Below are 19,984 nucleotides of genomic sequence, written 5' to 3' on the forward strand. Positions count from 1 at the left end.
ACCACACAGTATTTTCCCCTTACAGAATAGTCATCGGTCTTTAAATCTATAATCCATTTCTTTATTAATCAGCATCTGTTTTGCCAATTAGATTCTAGGAAACAGTTGTCCTGTTCCAATGCTGTAATAGATCTACAAGAAGAAGTCATTGAATAATAAATTATTCAGGTGGAAGAAAATGCTTTTTGTGGAAAATGCTGATGTGATACACTGTGATTCAGCAGAGTTGGAACTTGCATAGCTGCAGGATTCATTCAAATAAGTACCACTGTTGCAATGGTACTTGCAACAGTTACAATTGCGAGTAAAAGTTTCCCTTTTAAAGAAGACCCAACTTTGATAGATTACATTATAAAACGATGACTATTAAAACAGCATTAGTGTTAATTACATTACATAAATTTGCTCTGTGAAGTAAAAAAAAAAAAGAAATCCAGACCCCAGCAGGATTAATCCAAAACATGCGTAAGAAAACTTCTATGAAAGAACTGCATAATAAAGTTAAGATAGCCTTATGCCTAACGTGCCTTGCAACAGAACAAAACATGGAATATACCCCATTCAGTGTTTTGTTCTACTGTAAAAACGAACTTCGTTGGATTTTTACAGTAAAAGCCATATGTGTGCAGTATGCATTTGTTTTAGGAGTATGAACAACTACTGGCTTTCAGCATTTTTGAAAACCAGTAGTTGCTCAACATGACATGATCCATTCAATACAAATCAGACAGGAATAAAGCAATTTATTTCAAGACTCAAACCACATGTTTCTTAAAAAAAAAAAAAAAAGCAATAAGTGGTAAACTTTCCAGTGTGTGCCAAAACACACTGGACTTTGGCAGTTTAATGTTTACCTAGTGGTATTGTGAATATTATAAGTATTGTTTTATTCAAGTAAATAATTAAGCTAACTTAAGCATAAGACATACTGGCAATAAAAGTATGACCAGAGATAGCAAATTTCTTATCTCAGTTTGATCCTAGTTGAGGCTTGAATAACTTGGTATATTTTGAGTAAAAACTCTGTAAGATAGCCTTGATGAGTGAAACTGGTTCTTTAAGGAAGTTAAGAGGCAAAACTTTGAATATCAGCACACTATAACTGGGTTTAACAGAGACACTGACCCACAGAATCTGATAAAACTTCAAAAACACATTTGCCGTTTCCACACAAACACTGCTTCAAAATGTATTTATAGTCTTATACTGTAAATACAGCAACAAATCCAGTACAAACTTTCTTAGACTGAAGGAGTCAGTGGGCTTTAATCCTTCCAGTTGGAGGGAGTCCAAAAACCATCACAGCAGCCATGTGAGGTCTGCACCTGCTGGGTGCAAGAGCTGTGAATTCTTCATGTCATGGTCCATCAAACTCTCATGTAAGTGGTGACACTGAAACATATTACTTGTGTTTGTGAAATGTTCAGTGCCAGAGGAGTGGTCCAGCTGGACTGAAAGACCAGTGCACAACCAGAATGAACACGTGCTCACCCAGCTGTGTGGCCATCACAGCTTTCCTGCAGAGGAAAGAGCAGAGATTATAAAGAAGCAAAGAAGTGAAAAAATAAATAACTAAAAAATGCAAGGCAAGGATTTCTGTGGATTCTGTACTTAATAGCCATAAAGGCATACAATCTAAAAAAAAAAGAGTAGATGCTTCTTATCTAAAATCTAAGCTTTGAATTGGTCATCACATTTTATTTTTGAAAACCTCAAAACACAATAATGGTAAAGTTGCAGTTAAAACTATTTGAAATAATAAAATTGATAAGGATATTTTGTAATGTAGTTCTTCATAGTCTGATTTATTGAGACTGTTGCTTTCTTACATTTGTACTTATTTATTTTACCAGTAGAGACAAGCAATTATATTTTTCATCAAAGTATTGCCCTATCAATGGAAATACTCATAACCTTGATTGAACTTCCACCGTAAGTAAAGGATGACAACAGCTATTATTGAGACTTGATCACACTTTGTATTGCCTTGTTGCTGAAAATAAGCTATATAAATAAAATTACCTTTACCTTTACACCGAGATGTCAACTTAAAAAAAACGTATCGGTTAAATTTATTTTAAAGATATATTTTTCAATTGTGCCAATGGTGAGAAGTGAAAGCCAAATATTTTTCTTGGGTTTATTTTTTCCACCAGAAGAAATATCCTCAAATCATACAACTGGAATAAAATTGTATATATATATTTTTTTAATTTCCAGAAGTATCAAAAAGATTTTCATCTTGCTATACTGATTAAATAAAGTGAAACATTAGACAAAGAGGCTTTTGAAGAACATGAGACGAAAAACACCCCACTGTGAGACCTACCCAGGCTTTTTCCCATCGTTTCAGCAGCTGCTCATGCTCTGTAAGCGCACCTCTCCATTGGTTCAGCTCCCTGGATGGAATGTTTTCATCTGTCAAACAACAACATCCTTCATAGATTTAACCATCACCCGTCGCCCCATCAGTGGCAACACTCACAACCAACCAGGGCAAATCCCTCATACACAACCACTTCACAGCAGTTTAACATTTTTACCCAAATCCACACAACCATAATACCTCCTGTAGTGAGATGGAGGTCAATGTCAGACGTGTCACTTCCTGTGCTGGCTTCAGCAACACAGCGGTAACGGGCTTCCTTGATCAGCGGCCCCCCTCTGAGCCAGCTGCTCACCAGTACCTCCCTTTGGCCCAGTGGCCTTCGGTACTCCATTACTGAGGTGTCCACACTGTACCCATTTATTAGCCAATGAATATGGATGTCGCTTGGACCTGCGGAACAGAACGGGACTTCTTGTTGACTCCTGATTGAGACCCTGGCGTGGAGAACATGGTGCTTTCCTTTGGTACGTTCACATGAGGAAATCAGTTTGCAAAGGTGCAAGCAGTCATGCAGCAATAAACAGATTTCATCACATCTGATTTTGTTTTGTTCAACAGTGATCACGCAAACAGTTCAGCATGCCAGAAAAAAAGTTTCATTTAGGACATTAAGAAAAAGCTTTCCTTAAACCTTATCTATTCATTGCCATCTTGTAAAGTTTGTACATTGAGAGTCTGAAAGAGAACATTGGACATTCAGAAAATAGTTGATGCCTGATAAACTGTCGCCAACCAGGATGACTGTTTAAAACATTTTCTCAATTGTAGAATGATGTGTCCGTATCAGATCTGTTGGTGTGTAAGCCAGCCTCTGAGGCTTGCACGCAAAAAAAAAAAAAAGAAATTTGAAGTTTGGCATGCATTTGATTTAAACCCCCTCTTAACATCTCAGTGCTGCCATAGATCTGACTTCAGAGTTGCAATACAAAAACTGTAGCTGAATTGAAGTTGCATGAAGCCCATTTTAGTTCAGCACCAGCTATGTAGAAGATACAAACATCTGAAAGAAGGGGCTCTGGTCAGATGAGACCAAATTTGAACCTTTTGACCAACATGCAAAATGCCAAGTTGAGCAGAAAGCTAACATCACACCAAAAACACCATTCCACCTGTAAAACATGGTAATGGCAGCACCATGCTGTGGGGTTAACCTTCAGTAGCAGAGACAAGGAAGCTGGACAGAGTTAATGGCAAGATGGATCAAGCTAAATAAAAGGTGAACCTGGAAACCTTTTAGACTTGAGACTGATGGAGGCCAATTTATAGCAGGATGCTTTTGATCTAAAGGGAGTTTAGATCAAAAGCACACTGGCTGTATTTGAGTGGTCCAGTCAAAGTCCTGGGTTGAGTCCAAAATTGATGTTCAGGTTTACTTCATTAATTTTTACTGAACTTGTCAATTTAACAAAAAATGAAACAAAAATATTAATCATTGATATGCAAAGTTCATAGATACCCCAAAACATACAACCAAGTGCAGCAGGAGGTGATTCCACAATAAATCAACTCTGGGGATCAAATATAATTGCACGCGACAGCCTTCAGATCATTATTCATAAACATTTTCCTTCCACTTTACATTAATGCTGTCTTTTGTTTTTGGTCAATCATAAAAATCTCAAAGTACATTGAAGTTTGTGGCTCAAACATGACAAAATGCAAAAAAGTGCAGTGGGAATGAATTATCTTTGAGCAATAATGTACAATGATATTTTGTGTCATTTCTTTATTCTGATTCAGTTTTAAAATAAGGTTTTGAAATCTGACAAGGTTTATTTCACCACTCTCCTAGGAGCCCAACATCCCATAAATTTATGTACATAATCAACAACCATTTCCCATATATACAAATATTGACAAATGTTTATACACAAAAAAAAATTAGGCACAAAAAAACAAAATTAACAGTTTTACCAACAATTCTTCTGCAGACTTCTTCTGCATGTTCCATGGAGCCATTGTGAACAGTGCTCATCTTTAAATTTTACAAATTAAGACTGCCATTACACAGCAATTTATAAAAAATATATTTGTGCAAGTCAGTTGTAAAGAAGCTGACATTTTTGCAATGAATCCCTATTTCGTATTTTCAGAAATCGATCCACCTTTGCGGTAATCCAGCGAACAAATCCAGAAACCCAAACACTCAGTTCTGTTAGTTCAGGCTCGAGTAATGCCAACACACAGTAGAAAGGGGAGGAAAAAAATGCAAAACAAAGGGTTAAATACACAAGGCATGGGTTTCAAAACCAAGCATGTGTCCCTGAGGGAGGGGGAGGTTTTTTTCAGGGGGGGGTATGAGATGGGTCAGAGTCACAGGCAGCACTCACCCAGAGCGAGGCAGAAGAGCAGGAAGGCCTCCTGGGCGTGAACCCCCCAGGCCTGGTCCTTCAGGAGAGGAGGCAATAGTCTTACCTCTGCCTCCCGAGCCTCCACACAGTGGGGCTTGGCAGGAGAAGAGGAGGAAGGGAGAGAAGAGCAAGAGCTACTTCCAGAGGATGACAGAGAAGATGAGGAGTCGATAGAGGAGGCTGTGAGAGGGAGGGAGTGGCGGAAAAGAAGAGAGCTTTGAGGAAAGTCTGAACACCGGATGGCATGCAGAGAGAATAAAAAAAAGGGAGAGTGAGAGGTATAAAACTAGAAGTTTTGCAATAAATAAAATCAAAATGAAGGATGAATTGCTGTGTTGATATTACCACAGATGTGTCATTTTAAATAATCTAAAATAGAATGTTTAATAAAATCATAATAAATATTAAACTTCAGATTGTTTCCAGGGCTCTAATGTCCTCTGCCTGCTCATACTGTACATTTTTATTTCAGTAACACACCACATAAGGGAGACAGCCTGATGAGGGTTAATACACAGGACAATCAGGAATGTCGACTTCACAGATAAAGAGAAAAAGAAAATGTTTTTTTTTTTTTTATCTCAGCAGTGCCACTCATCAACAGTCCAGGGTTCGATACATTCCAGCTTTTCTCCACCAATCAAGATGTCCGACTGTTTTTCTATCTTCTGACGTATCGACTCTGTGATGGAGCTTCACAAACCACGTGGCGTGGCTGACAACACAGGGCAACACACAAAGGCAAATCACACACAACCTCCCTGAGAAATTACCATGACGATGAAACATCAGTTACACAAATGGATGCAAATGCTCGGAGGGACATTATTATCCACTCAGGCTGAATAGAAATAGGATTCCAACTTGGGAAAACATCACAATAACTTACCAATTTGGTAAAGAATGCTTCCAATTTGGAATATAAGAAATAGCTTTTCTTGCTGGACTCAGCTGAAAGGATAAAAGCTTTAAATCAGACCACAAAAGGGCAAAACATCTGGTCCAAGCCTTCAGATATTTGCTACATGCTGGACATGCGCTCACTTTCATGACATTCAGCTTCTTAGCATGGGCCAGTGACCTGCAGACGGTATCAAGGCATGGCAAGATTTCACAAAGTTAGACTTTTAAAATGAATCAAATTGTCAACGTGACCAGAGTTTTGTTCCAGATGCATAGAGCATTAAGTAATGGCAACAATCCTCCTCCTCCAAGCAGAGGAGGAGGAGGATTTCCCTCTCTTAGATTACAAATTCAGCTGTTTGGAAACATTTCTAGTTGTGAAAAACACCACCCATTCCTCCATAAAGAGGTTAAAAGACACTAGTTTAAAGCAACTTTGGGTTAGCGCCTACATATCAGACTGTTAAAACTGTGCTACTCTCTCAGGAGTATAACGACCAAAAGGTTCAATATTTTCCACAATAAATTTTGCAGTCATTCTGTATTTTTGCTTAAGTCTTATGATAAATGCATGTTGATGCTTTTTATTTTAACAGGTAAATGAGTACACTTTGTTGTTTTAAATAAAATTAACTGGATCATGTCAGACATTTTGGAGGGGTTTATGCTAAATACGTCAATCTGTTTGTTTTACTCAAGGTCATCATGGTGGCCCATGCCTACTGCAAAAATAAGAAACTTAGCCCTGGTGTACTTTTTACTCTGAACATGTAAAAACACTAGTGATATTCATCAGTAAGCGTCATCTGCATCCGCAAACTGGATGGACTGGGAGTCGCAGTCCACATCAAACGGTTTCTCCTGGGAGGAGCCATCACCTCCAAAGTTGTGAGAAGGGAGGCGTCCGTTGCCGCACTCGGGTTCCGTCTCGTAGCCAGTGTCGCGCAGTGCCTGAAGGTTTTTGGTGGTTTGGCTGCCGTTCTGCGCACGTTGTTCCGTCATGTTAATTTTGTCGGCAGCAGACGCTTCCATTAAACCCGCCTCACATGCCCTGTACTCTGGCTGATGGGTACACTTGTTGCTCCCTAGCAGAGTGGCTCGCAGCCTGAGGCATGGGGCCGGGAGATACTGCATGTAGCAGTTGTACACCATCGCGGCTAAAAACAGGAGGAAGAACAGGAGGAAAAGGGATAGGAGGGCCACGCTGTTGTTGTGTTGCAAATACTCCGCAGAAGGGTCCTGGCTGTCTGAACGAGGAATGACGGAGTTTGGGGGAAGGTTCCTGCTTGGCTGTAACCTGACTGTGCCACTGGGCGGCGAGGTTAGTGATGGGTCAGTTTGGGGCGGGGTGGTGAGGAGGACTGTGGATGTGAAGCTGGCCGAAGTTAGTGGCTGTCTCTCTGTCTTACCATTACCTTCAGCTGGAAGCACGCTACTCGTCTCCTGGTTGCGGACTGTGGTGGCCACACGGTTTGTCTGGTCAGGGGGTCCAGGAGGAAGATCCAGCTTCAATGTGTATCCAGCAAGAAGGCGGCTAAAGTTCTTCCCGGCAGCGGGAGCCCATTCCACAGACCAGCACTGGTAGTCACCCTGATCCTCAGGGGCCACGCTGTAAATGAGGAGCCCGTTTTCGCCAATGAAGTGGAAACGAGAGGCCTCGTCGAGAAGAGTGTTGTTTGATTTCCACATCATATGAGCCAGGTTGGAGTTCACCATGCAGGGAAGCTCAGCAGAGCTGCCTGGTTTCACTAAGACTTTCTGATAGTCTTTCAGAGACACCAAAGACACTGAAAAGCAAACAAAAAGAAGTCACATTTGCTTCTCCTGTTCTAGTGATCCTTCAAGTGGAAAATAGTTTTCTCATACTTATGGCCTGTGAACAATGTACTGTGTAGTAACCCTCTGTGTGCAGTCAGACTGTTCCGGCTCTTTGGGTGGATGTGTGCACATCTTACCTGGAGGACACTTGTCTGCATCACCGCTTAAACTCTGGATCAGACTCCTGCAACACAAACAACCTATGAGTTCAAATTATAATCAAACACTGAGAAGCAGGTAAATCAGGTCTGACCCCTAAGACCTCTGGAAGTTTCCTTTTCACTGATGAGTGCAGTACAACTATGCAGAAAGATAGTGGTGATAAAGAGTGAATGTAGCCCATCAGGTTACCTGAGCTGTTCCTTTGGAGCATCAAGGATGCAGACACAGGCGGCTGCGTTGGGGTCCCAGGCGCAGTAGGGGTCTCGAGCCAGGACACAGTCGTCACACGTAGAATACTTGCCACAGAAAGCTGTGGGGGACTGAATGACGCCAGAGTCCGACCCAGCATACACCGACCGTGTCTGGAAGAAATAAGTTTGTTCATATTATATGCAAAGAAATGTATTTATAAACAAGATTGTATAATTCCTATTTTTTCTGTGGTATTTAAAAGTACAGACTATCAAACAACTTGTAAACTTTTCTTTATGTGTCTGTACAAATAAAATGATGACTTTATGACTTTCACAGCAAACTTTTTTTTCCCCCCTCAGACAAGACATAGGATCTTATCTGAAATTGATAGAATTCACCTGAAATGTTTAACTTATATTTTTGGAGAACTGAAGAAGAAACTGACCTCCGAAGACAGCAGTAAGTTTTTTATGGGTTCAGAGTTCTTCAGGAGCTGGATCTCCTCCACAATATGGACATCTTCCTTGAACACCACAGACTTGTGCAGGACACCTTTATCTAACAATCACAGCAGAAGAAGAAAAAAAAATGTAATTATCCAACAAGGCACACGTGGGGAAAGTATTCTTCATTAGTTTAACATTTTAGCATAACAGAATTCAAACATGTTATTGCAAACTGCAGCAAGATCAAGCCATTTGCATGCAGTATCACAGCAGATAAGTTCTCACCTGTTCCGGTGAAGATTACATCATAGATGTTCCCATCAAGTGCATGGACCCTCTCTACTACAATCTGAGTGTAGTTGACGTCCTTGGTGATGAGTCGAGGTCTGTTGCCGATGGGCAGGACAGGGTCCTCCAGCAGCGGGTGGTCTCGGACAAACTGAAGGGTTTTGTCCGGAAGGTGGAGTGAGGTGCTGATGTTTTTTTGACGCAGTTGGTTGCTAATACACTGGTGTTGTGGGGGGGAAAAGGACAAATTAAAGTCAGACAAATACGGATTCTGTATCAAATATTTGATACAGAATCTTGATGTATTCATAGCACTTACTCATTGCGCCCTCTCACGTTTCAGACCACAAACTTTAATGGGATTTTACATGGTAGACCAACATAAACTAGAGCTTAATTAATCTGGTCTGGATTTTTATTTAGGGGAATTAAAGGCCCGCTACAATTTTCAGATTTTTTTTGTAAATACTTTTATAATTTTCTGTCCCCTTCACAATTGTGTGATGCTTTGTGTTGCCGTATCACCAAACACACACTGAGCTTTGTGGTTGTAATGAGCTATGAGTTGAGCAAAACATGCGAGTTGAGAGTTGACAGGCACTCACTGCACCAGGACGGGGAGACGGAGGGATGCCGTTATACCGCACCCACTTTGTGTGGGACTGCTCCACTGTGGCCTTCTGCATATACTTCCCCTTAGAGAAGACTTCCTCCACAGCTGTCATTTTGTAGGCACACACCGCTGACAAACCCACATTTCCCCTACGGCAGTAAAGCACACAGGTGTGATAAATCAGTTGGATAACAAGGAGAAGAAAGAAAATGATAACATTTAAATGAAACAGACATATTTATGGATTGTTACATAGCTGAAAGGTAAAGAAATCACTGACCACTGAGAGGTGAAAACACCATAGAAGACTGTGTCTCTCCAGTCTCTCCCCTTCAGGATGAAAACGTCATGAACCACATTGAAAACAAAGTTGAGCTCCGGCATGGAGCACACCAGCTTGGCTTTCAGAAAGGAGGTCCATTTCTTCTGCAGAGTACGCTCTCCTCCAAGGTCGCCCTGGAAACGGATATTAAAGAGGCCATGTGTAAAAAACAAAGAGGAAGAAGTCACATTGAAAATCTTAAAGTAAGTTGATGTGCAAAAGGGACATCAAAATCAACTCATTTTCCTTTTACTAGCTTATAATATGGATTATTCTTCTGGACTTTCTAATAAACTAATTACCAAAAGACTATATAGCATCACCATAGTCAGGCTTATAAATACTGTTAAGATATTTGAATTAGAAACCACACATTTGGCAGAAACTAAAAAGAAAATTAAAGACTGACTAGTTTGTCTTAAAAAGCCCTTCAGTTATGTTCCTCAAAAATACTGGATATCTGTCTATAGAACTCCACTGAAGAAGAACCCATTTCCATCTTTGCCATGGTTCACCTTTAAAAATGACAAAGGTGGTAAACCAAAACCTCTCTCATATTGTGTGGGGGAAAAATCTGCAAATAGCTGGTTATAATCTCCGAAGAATATATCTTCAGTTTTGTGGAAAGAGCAAAAATTTTACTTGAACTGATAGATTTTGGTGGATTGTGTTCGAGTCTTTAACAAAGTTATATTCGAATTCTTACATAACAGTCATAAGCTAATGTCTGCTGGTAGTTTGTTGTCTAACAAATGTTGCGCAAGTATAATCACTCTTATTGACTGGAAGTCAATACAAAAGAAATTACTTAAGATTTGATCACCACAAAACACAGAAGATTGGAATCTGAGAACGATCCATAAACAACAACAACATGGCAACGGGGATAAAAGAAGCATGCTGCAGGTATGAGCAGATGGTGCACAGCGTGCGCTGACCTTACAGACGCGAGCCACCCTGGGAATGAGCAGCTTGCCAAAGAACTCGTACTCCACTGACACCTCGGTGAAGAAGTAGTAGATTTTGTCGTCCTCGCCATCTCCTCTGTGCTTCTCGGCCCTGATCACATCTGTAAAGACGAAGCTGGGCTCTGAAATGAATACACATGGAGAGGACAGATAAATACACTGGTAATGCAAGAGGTTCAGACCAATATAAAAAAAATTTTTACAGCCCATTTATTCACAAAAAAATTTTACATCGATCCTGAATTGAGCTGTTTAATACATAGTATGCACAGTTTAGTTTAGATTTCAGGAGTTTACAGTTTGGAGATAATGAGACCAAGATAGATTCTCCATTGCTAACTACCACCTAAATATTGCGTACATATGCTATACAGTTACTGTGTTAAAATACTTTTCTTCATTGTATGTTATATTCAAATTTTCATAAATCAATTCTAAGTCATAACATCAAAATGAACAGAAATTAAGGCATGAAACCATCATTGAGTGCACACGCACGGTTCACTTTTTGAAGAGAGGTCCTGAGAATTTAATGATATTTTAATTTACTGAGATGTAGGTGTGTATATGTTCTCCATACATTTGGTCTTAGAAATAAGCTGCAAGACAGAAACCTTTTCCTCCATACTTTACAAAAAATATGTAATTTGGTGAAGCTAAACTTGAACTTTGGGATTAAAATTCCATAAGGTGCAAAAATGATCAAAGGAAAACAACATATCTACAACAAAACATGGTGAAGACAGCATCATCCTCATGCTTTTTTAATTTTTTTTGCATCACTAGGGGCCCATAATAAATTCAGACATACAAGTGAATGACTTCACCAGACAAATTTAAGTTCTAGATAGGCCCAGCCACAGTCTAGAACTGAATTTGACTGAAAATATCTAGGGTTGCCAGAGGAGTAACCCCCAGATATCTCTTGTAGACAAGAGATGTCCTTAGTCTGATACATTTGGGTAACTAACTATTGTGGGTAAATACTGATTGTGAACACATTTTTAATGTCATATAAAGCTGACTTTTAGCAATCCACTATGGGTCAGAAACATGTTAGTAATCCTAAAACTCAACAAACTTCGATCTGCAGAGAGTACTTCCCCCATTTAAAGTCAGGGTTGTTTACAGAATGAATAATCACAAGTTTGTGGTCCAGCAGCAGCAGTGACATTTTAACAGACTAACTGTCTCAGTAAAAATGAGAAGCTGTGAGTTGCATGTTCTGTACACAGAAAAACTGAAATCAGTCACAATCTGAATGTGTGGGATGTTGTAAAAAGGAGAACAGTCAGGGTGGTGAAAAAATGCCAAAAATATATTTGTCCCGGTCTGGCAGTATGTTGAAGTATCTTTCAGCTGGATGAACCACCTGAGAAATATGGTCCAAACTCACCATTGAGCCATGATGTGGAGTACTCTGTCCTCAGCAGGGGATGGGATGGGGAATATCTGGAAATAATCGGTTCACTGCCTAAGAAGTTATAAGCTGTCCCAGAATAGAGGTCTCCATCTGATGGGAGAATGAAGCCAAGTCAGTTTTCCCTCGCCATGACAAGAGATTACTACAGATTATTATCCATTTTAATGCAGGGCCTTCAACCAAAAGAGCTCTTTGTGAAATGAGCCGAAGCTGGCCTCAACTTACCGACCATGACGGCGGTAAAGCTCTGCGAAGGGTCAAACGAACACTTCCCTCTGCCATCCTCAGGTCGACCCTCCAAAGAAAAGTCTGCAAGATTCTGAAACACACAAGCTCATATAAGTCACCAATGCTGCTGATTAGTGGGTGCATGTAGTGTGATGTTTGCAGTTAAAGTGTAATGAACCATTAGCCCACCAAGTAATCACACTGAGGCTGGAAGGCATGTGTGCCACAGATGTAAAGCCGCTTGTCATCCGCTATCTGGAGCACTCGAATGTAGTTGGGGCAGTCCCTCTGAATTGTAACAGGAAAAAGTTATTTACATCATAGATCCAGACAGGAAAAGCTTGTATGAAACAAGCGGAAAATTTATTTGTTATCTAGCAAACCTCTCTTGATTTTCCTTTACGTGTGCACATCTCCATGGGATGTTCTGCAACTTTCCACTGAACCTATGAATCAAACATGACAACTTAGATTTTTGAAGATATCCTCTATTCTGTGATAGCGCCATTATTCCCACTCTTTCACCTTTTGGTTCCTGACTGTCACATTCCTCTTGTTGAGCTCAAAAATGGCGTCCCTTGCTCCCACATACAGAGCATCTCTTTCCTCACTCAGCAGTAGCGTCGAGTAGTTAAAGATGCCAGGCTCTGAAAACTCCAGGAGGTCCAAATCTGAGGAGGATGATGATGTTTGATGATGAGGCCACATTTACAGCTTTCAACCAATAGAGCTACATTAAACCATGTTCAGAGTTTAAATTAAGCAGCTCATTATACATTTAGATCAGCATTTTTGAAATTACAGGAGATTCAATTCATAGGACTAATTTTGAGGACTAATTTTAAATTGACTGAAATAAAATGCTGGTCTTAATTCTCATCTCAGCAGCTCATGCAGGTTAGATGAATAGAAACTTCCTGTTAAATATATTCGAACTCTTTGTGGTTGTAATGTGACAAACATTATATTGAGATTTTATGTGATAGACCAACACAAAGTATTGTTTGTTAGATTTTGTTAATGGGAAGGAAAAGAATGCAACATTAAAAAAAATCACTAATTAAAATCTGGAAACTGTAACATGCATTATATAATCAGCCCCTTTTAATAAGATGCCTCTAAATAAAATCCTCTAATCTGGTTGATCCATAAACAAGAATCCTTGAAGCTTTAATTGTAGAAAAATTTGTTTTTAAAAGAATTGACTACAAAGGGCTGAATAAATATGCACAATAAACTTTTCAGTTTTTTAAAAAAATTGTATAATAATGTGAAAGCCATTTGAAACGTTCAAGGGTCACGAATGCTTTTTTCTTTTGTAAGGCAATGTAACTAGAAACTCATGTCTTCTTCCTCCTAAGACATTCCTTCTCTTATATTGAAGTCTTTTTAAAACACTAATAGAAATTAGCCTTTCTGCTTCGCGTGGAACTGGTTTGAAACAACATGTCAGCAAATGCAATCACCTTTTCTTCCTTTTCAAAGACTGCAACTTGGTTTTAACTTCAAATGCAGGTCACAAACAAACTAAATACCCTCAACAGGCGACTAAATGCGGCTGGGTGACAGAAGAGTTTAAAGAGGAGTCTCTCTTGCTGCTCTCACTCGGGGGCCGAGTTACCTCAACTATTTCTGTAACCAGCAATGAGAACCTTTTCTTCATAGAATCATTCGCCTAATTTGAGACTGGAGCTACTTTCTTCTCATAGAATTAGGCAACAGGTGAAACTAAATGTACTATTGTGAACATGAGACGCCGAGTTGAAAGAGTTTGACATATAAAGACCGTGTGAACGCTCTGTTCCTCCTGCACTGCCAGCGAACTTTATATCCAAGACTCATGTTTCTTGTTTTGAGATTGAGTAAAGATATCGACTCATAGTGAGAAACACTACTTCTCACTGAGATGGCTTTTATAGAAAAGTGAGGTTTATTTTTTTTTCTTTTTGCCAAAAATTAAGGAATCAGATGCTTGACATTTTTCTGAATCTAGAAGTAAAAGATGAAAATGTGTACACAACTTTCACTTCAGCATCCCCTCAGTATCAGTATTATCTTTTCTACTCCTTCAAGTTATCTGCAGCTTTCTCTCTTAATGCAGCAGGTAGATTTACTGTTTCTAATCAAGTCAGCATATTTACTGTGAGCAGCTTTACCTTGGTGTTTCCAGGAAGTTCGGGGAACACTCTGTGGTCCGTGAGTTGAAACCTCCAGGAGGAGCCCCAGAAAAACGCCCAGCACTCCAAATCCCATATTGGACTCTGAAAGCTTTGGAACTGTGAAGTTTCCCCTGCAAGACCACGAAAAGAACAACTTAGAGTCAATGAACTGAAACCTTCATCTGCTTTCCCCGTCTCACGAGAGCTAAAGTTTGTTAAACGGAGTGATGCCATGCAGTGCAAGCTGACAATTGGGGGAACCGACTTTAAGTTCTCGAAAGCAGACTCATCCTGTTTCAGTAAAAAATTAGCATACTGAATGTCATGTACATTAGAATAAAATCTACAGTCAATCATAGACAAAGACATGAAGCCCAGCAGAAGCATTGCGACAGTCAATCAATAAGTTTCTTCTAAAACACAGACGGCAATCATTTACTCCTCTATTTTCTGTTTTTTTCAGTTCATGGGCTCTTGAGTCATGCAGATCTAAGGACAATTCAGACAGAGAATTATAAGCTAACAGAAATGCTCCAGCCATGGTTTAAGAGGATTTGCTGCTTTTCTAAATACCAAGATAAACAAAATATGTATTTTTGGGTTGTTTGTCAGAGAAAATGAGCTAATTCATGAGGTCCTGGTAATTTTGGTTCATCTACGTTTTGAACCTTAGTCATTTAAATAATTTACCATCTGTCAAGCAAGATATGTCATCATCACTTTGCAAACCAGTAATTTGAAGTAATGTTCTGTGATTTATTCATTCAACGCTACAGAAATGTGGTTATGGGACTCTGCCAGAAGGGAGTAATTTCAAATCAGTGTGTTATGTATGATGTGCGTTTATCCCCATAACTCAAAAATACAAACAAGCTGTTAAAGCATACAACTATTGTTTATAAATAGAAACTATTACAGTATGGTTTAAATGTGATGTTATAAAATTGTTTGTTTACGAGTGCAAAACAGATGGATGAAACAAAATGGGGCAGCTACAAATTAGTAAAGGGGCAAAATGACTTGGAGTCAGACATTTAGATAAAGATTTTCTGCCATTTCTGAATAATTAAACTTAATCTTGGAGGAAGCGCCGAGATCAAGGCAGGGGTCCTGAAACCTTTAGGGACGCCGTTCCTACTTGGATATGGGTTGCTGGAGAGACGAAGAATCGTATATGCCAGATTAACATTTTCAAACCTTTTGAAATATTAAGTTACACAGCTCCAGGTGCAGAAAACACCAGAAATTCTTTTTGTTTTATGTCTGGTTCCCTCCACCTTTTTCCCTCATTTCATCCCACCAGACCTAAAACTATCACAAAATGACACAAGATCAGCAATAAACTTATAATATAAATTTGCTGTGCATGTTTAATTTATGTCAACAACATGGGTATAAACCTTTCACCTCACGGAAAGGAAATTACACCTGTTACCACTCTGAGGATGGGGAAAACAAAAAACAAACTTGATCTGCTTGCCTCTGGTGATGACGATAATAACCAAAGCCTTCACGACAAAGCTGCTGGTGTGCAGCCATTATCAGACACTGGTGTCTGTTTTCATTTGTCAATATGATGAATCACTATGACATTTCGGGATCGCGCCTTTAACGAACGTTACTTAGTGGGTTGGACTTTGTAGGGCTGATCTAAGCTCAGTTTTCCCCCCTCCACTCAACCACTCAGCTGAGCACAGAAGGCAGTCTGCTTTTTTAGTATCCTCTGTGTTTACCTTGAAATATCTCCAAAGTACAGACTTTTTTTTTTTTTGAGTATCAACAAATAACTTATTGGTGTGTTACCACCGCCACCCTAGTATGAAGTGTGGCTTATCCTTCGAGTTGCACCGCAACCCAGCCCTCGAGAAAAATCCAGCAGAAAAGTGGTATCGGTTTGTAGTATCGGCTTGCTTTTACAAGTACAAGTACTTGACACTTGTATTGGGACACCGCTAGTTTCTAATCAGAAGTTTCAAATAAAATCTTTGGTTAAACAAAAAAAAAGAAGCAGCAGCTTTAAAACATTAGTCAAATATTGCAATAAAATCTCTAAATCTACTCTAAGTCCTGTTTCTAAATGTGGCCTGATTTATTGCAGTTTGAGAAAAGCAAGGCAGAGAACCCAAAATTATCCCAAAGGTCAGTTTTCACTACACTCAGCTCAATTCATTGTGACTCACGCAGAAGACCGATTACCTCCTTTTACTCAATTATTGTTGACGCTGAAAAGGCTTCGGCTGGGAGGGTGATTAAATGACATAATTCAATTGTAAAGCTTACATGCTTCCTTTCTGCTGATCCAGTCATGTGAGAGCTGCTGTGTTTAAGCCTCGTACCCTGGTTAGTGTCTCATTTAAACACAGGATGTCGGCCTTTAGGGAGCCATGTGCATCCGGTGTCTCATGAAAGAAGGTTTTAGTGGCAGCAATCAGCAAAGGGCAAGTTCCAAGCTCTGTGCACGCTTCACCTCTGAGTAAGCAATGCGATCCTGCACCAAGCAGGTTATTCTGGTTTTATATCACCACACAATTGAAAGAATGCAAGGTACCAGCAAGAAAACTGAAAAATGGTTGGACCAGTTGCCAAACAAATGTGATGTAGCAAGAAGCTGACTGATTACCTATGACTACTGGCTGCCCAATAGTTAAGACTCTCCAGGTACTCCAGATTCCCCCACAGTAAAATAAAAAAACGTGACAGGAATTGGTCTCTCTAATCTGTCCTTAAGAGTGGAGGTGTGCATGCTTGGTTGGTTGTTTTGTGCTGCCTTGTGATTGACTGGCAACATGCCCAGGGTGTACCCATCTCACGCCAGAGGACCACTTCAGACAGGCACCCAACAAAACTGCAAGAATAATGGACAAAGGCTGAATGTTCAGATGCGTCTCCAATTCATTCAAGCTGTGAGAGTGTAGTACAGTTTCAGCGGATGACAGGAAGGAAAACTACAAAGTTGTTTCCTTGAAGTCGGTCATGGATCATGCTGCATTTAGAGAAGTTTAACATTTAGGAAACAGGATCTGTATTTTTGCATCAAGCTGTATGTTCTTGTAATACTGGCCACATTAATCAGACATAAGATAGTAATCAATTTTGCTCCCAATATAGTAATAAACACCGGTGCAAAAAACCCAGTCACCACCAGTTTGCACCTTTGTTACTATTTCTGTTTTAAAAGCTACTTTGAGTCGACAGTCCCCAAATGAAGTCTTATTGCTGCTTTTAAAAGCTCATTTTAAAATAAACATTCAAATTATGTTCTTGTATTTTATTTTACTATAGTCCTAAAAGAAAAATAAAATCAGCTATAATTGATACTGGCAGGTGAAGGGATAGCAAATAACCAGGGATTAGAATATTATCAACTAAATTCTAGCATCTACAAATACAACAAACACTGGTATTTAGCTAACGTACTTGTACTAAAAAGATTTTCTCATTCAGATTTACTGAATAAATTAAAGAACACAACAAATAAATCATTGTTGATTGCTTTTTAATGACCTGGTGCCCCTATTGTGGCTCATTAAGCTCAAATTTAGGTTAGTAGTCCGTCCCACAGCAGTTTGAGGGGGAGAGATGTATCATATGGCATGGCAGTACGTAAAATCAGTCAGGCTCAATCCAATACGAGACAAAGAAGGGAAATTATAATTGATTATTGATCCATTTCTAAATGAGAACAACAAGGTCTATAGGCCACAACCTTTACCAACACTGAACCTTCCACCCTTCAGAAATTTCACAAACAAAATCTGCTAGAGCTGGAATTCCATCCCAGCTTCAGGCTCGACCATGGACTCCATTCTGCTAAACGGGGGGAGTCAAACACACAATCATCCATTGTTTGCAGAAGATGAGGGGAGCCTCCACTCGACTCCATTCCAGCCTGCCTCACATCCGCGTCATCACTGAGGAGTAGTCAACAATGAATAGAGAGAAAGGTTTTACCTCCCCCTCGAAACCCCTTCGGTTCTTTTGCTGCCTTGCCAGCCTAAATGCCAGGACAGCTTAGCCATAAGGAAGGGCCCCCCAAGGCAAGCTGGACTTTTTAAATACCACAGAAGTCCATGAGATCTGAGTGCAGGGTGAAAATCTCAAGATGATCACAGCAGAAACACTGAAGACATGACAAAGAGCCCAGGCGGACAATATTTTCTGTGTTTATGCTTGGAGATTTAAAAAAAAAAAAAAAAAGAAAAAATCCCCTTTGGGCACATTCCATAAGGAACAGTTTCCCACTAGACTCAATCATCTATCTGAACTCATGATGGCCTCCATCATTCCTGCCACTCTCACACCCATTTAGGGCAAACCCCAGGCTTCATAACCGTTTCAGACTCAGTATTACAGTAGCAGAAAGAGCACACACTCATGAGTCAATGCTGCTGAGAAATGTAGGAGTGTCTATAGTGGCCTGGGGATATTTAAGACTGTAACCATGCTGGCTGGTCTCTTTGAGCCCTTTGTGTTCCCAGCTCAGCTCTGCTGACTGGGCAGAGAGCGGACACCTGTTTGGGGCCTTGAAGTTCCCAGCACTGTGCTGTTAGCTGGCTGCAGACACTGGCAGGCTGTCCAACAAGTTCAGGAAAGAAGAAACAAGACATGAGAGCTTATCTGAGCGCTTGAGTCTTGGCCATTTTTCCTTACATTGGTGCCATTGCTATCTTGACTAAAGTGGCTGGCTGGGAATAAGTAAAAAAAGAAAAAAAAACTCCAGATCTCAAATTTATACTGCTCTCCTTTTCCATTTGTTTTAAGACTAAAATGTACCAAGTGCTGCTGTTTGGCTTGGATCTACATCTACCTGGAGTGTAAATATGTATTTTAAGAAGTAGCCAAAACAATTTCAAAGGTTGGATACTTTAAGGTAAGCAGTTTCTTAAAAAAAATAAATAAATAAAAACTTTAACAAAACATTAGAGCATTCAGAGCCTCCCAGAAGTATTCGTATTCCTTGAACCTTCCCACTTTGTTTCACATTTAGATTTTATTGGGATTGTAAATGATAGACCAACACAAAGTAGATAAGAATATTTCTAAATAAAATGCAAGCCATCACAAGCTGGATAAGAGAAAAAAGGTCATCAGGTCAAGAGAGAGAAAATTTGGGTTAGAAAAAGAGAACATGAGAAAAACGCCAACCCTGCATGTCACCCCGAAATCTTCATCCCCTCTCAGTGAAACATGGTGGCAGCAACAAGATGTGGGGCTCATTTATTTAGCAGGGATGTGGAACAAGATCAGAATGGATGAAAAGAAAAGCAAAGCTGAAAACAGAAATACTAAAAAAGCTGTAAGAAGCTGCAAAGGCGCTGGACAATGATTGTACACATGCAGCCAGTGTGACTGAGGTTAAGTGGTTTTCCAAAGAACAATGGTCAAATATTCCAGTTGCTAGATGTGCAAAGCTGGCAGAAACAAAACTACTGTATTGGTCTATCCTGTAAAATCCCAACAAATTACTTTGATGTTTGAGGTTGTTGGGTGGCAAAATTCAAAAACCTTTTATAGGGGTGTGAATAGTTTTTCAAAGTACTATAAACATGAATTGAAGATGATGAGCGAAATGGTGCAAAGTCTGCATGGTAAAAGCAGGTAAAGTGTCTTGCTCAAGAACACAGTGACTTAGAAGGATGGAGCAAGAGTTCAAACCAGCAACTCACCTGTCAACCTGCTTCAAAACATGAAATTAACACCAAGTTAAATGTTTTAAATA

General features: G+C 39.7%; 1 protein-coding gene across 10 annotated transcripts in view; it reads right to left on the bottom strand.

Moving 5' to 3' along the window:
* Positions 1 to 728: 728 nt before the first annotated feature.
* sema4d (sema domain, immunoglobulin domain (Ig), transmembrane domain (TM) and short cytoplasmic domain, (semaphorin) 4D) overlaps positions 729 to 19,984 on the bottom strand; it is a 41,238-nt gene continuing 21,982 nt past the window's right edge. For 9 of the 10 annotated variants that reach the window (XM_008424473.3, XM_081613113.1, XM_008424472.3 and 6 more), the window contains 14 exons: positions 14,263 to 14,396; positions 12,632 to 12,777; positions 12,490 to 12,552; positions 12,296 to 12,394; positions 12,104 to 12,197; positions 11,852 to 11,968; positions 10,426 to 10,577; positions 9,446 to 9,621; positions 9,158 to 9,314; positions 8,550 to 8,772; positions 8,264 to 8,376; positions 7,813 to 7,985; positions 7,599 to 7,645; positions 6,388 to 7,430 (listed from right to left, as the gene is read on the bottom strand). In XM_008424473.3, coding sequence (XP_008422695.2) covers positions 6,436 to 7,430; positions 7,599 to 7,645; positions 7,813 to 7,985; positions 8,264 to 8,376; positions 8,550 to 8,772; positions 9,158 to 9,314; positions 9,446 to 9,621; positions 10,426 to 10,577; positions 11,852 to 11,968; positions 12,104 to 12,197; positions 12,296 to 12,394; positions 12,490 to 12,552; positions 12,632 to 12,777; positions 14,263 to 14,396 — 2,689 coding nt within the window. In that variant the 3' untranslated portion in view covers positions 6,388 to 6,435. Of the gene's footprint in view, positions 1,518 to 2,329; positions 2,419 to 2,566; positions 2,780 to 4,719; positions 4,921 to 6,387; positions 7,431 to 7,598; positions 7,646 to 7,812; positions 7,986 to 8,263; positions 8,377 to 8,549; positions 8,773 to 9,157; positions 9,315 to 9,445; positions 9,622 to 10,425; positions 10,578 to 11,851; positions 11,969 to 12,103; positions 12,198 to 12,295; positions 12,395 to 12,489; positions 12,553 to 12,631; positions 12,778 to 14,262; positions 14,397 to 19,984 lie in introns of those variants that run through there. The other variant, XM_008424477.3, reaches the window with a different exon arrangement.

Source organism: Poecilia reticulata, chromosome 12, assembly GCF_904066995.2.
Source record: "Poecilia reticulata chromosome 12, P_reticulata-male-v2, whole genome shotgun sequence".
NCBI classification, from domain to species: Eukaryota; Metazoa; Chordata; class Actinopteri; order Cyprinodontiformes; family Poeciliidae; genus Poecilia; species Poecilia reticulata.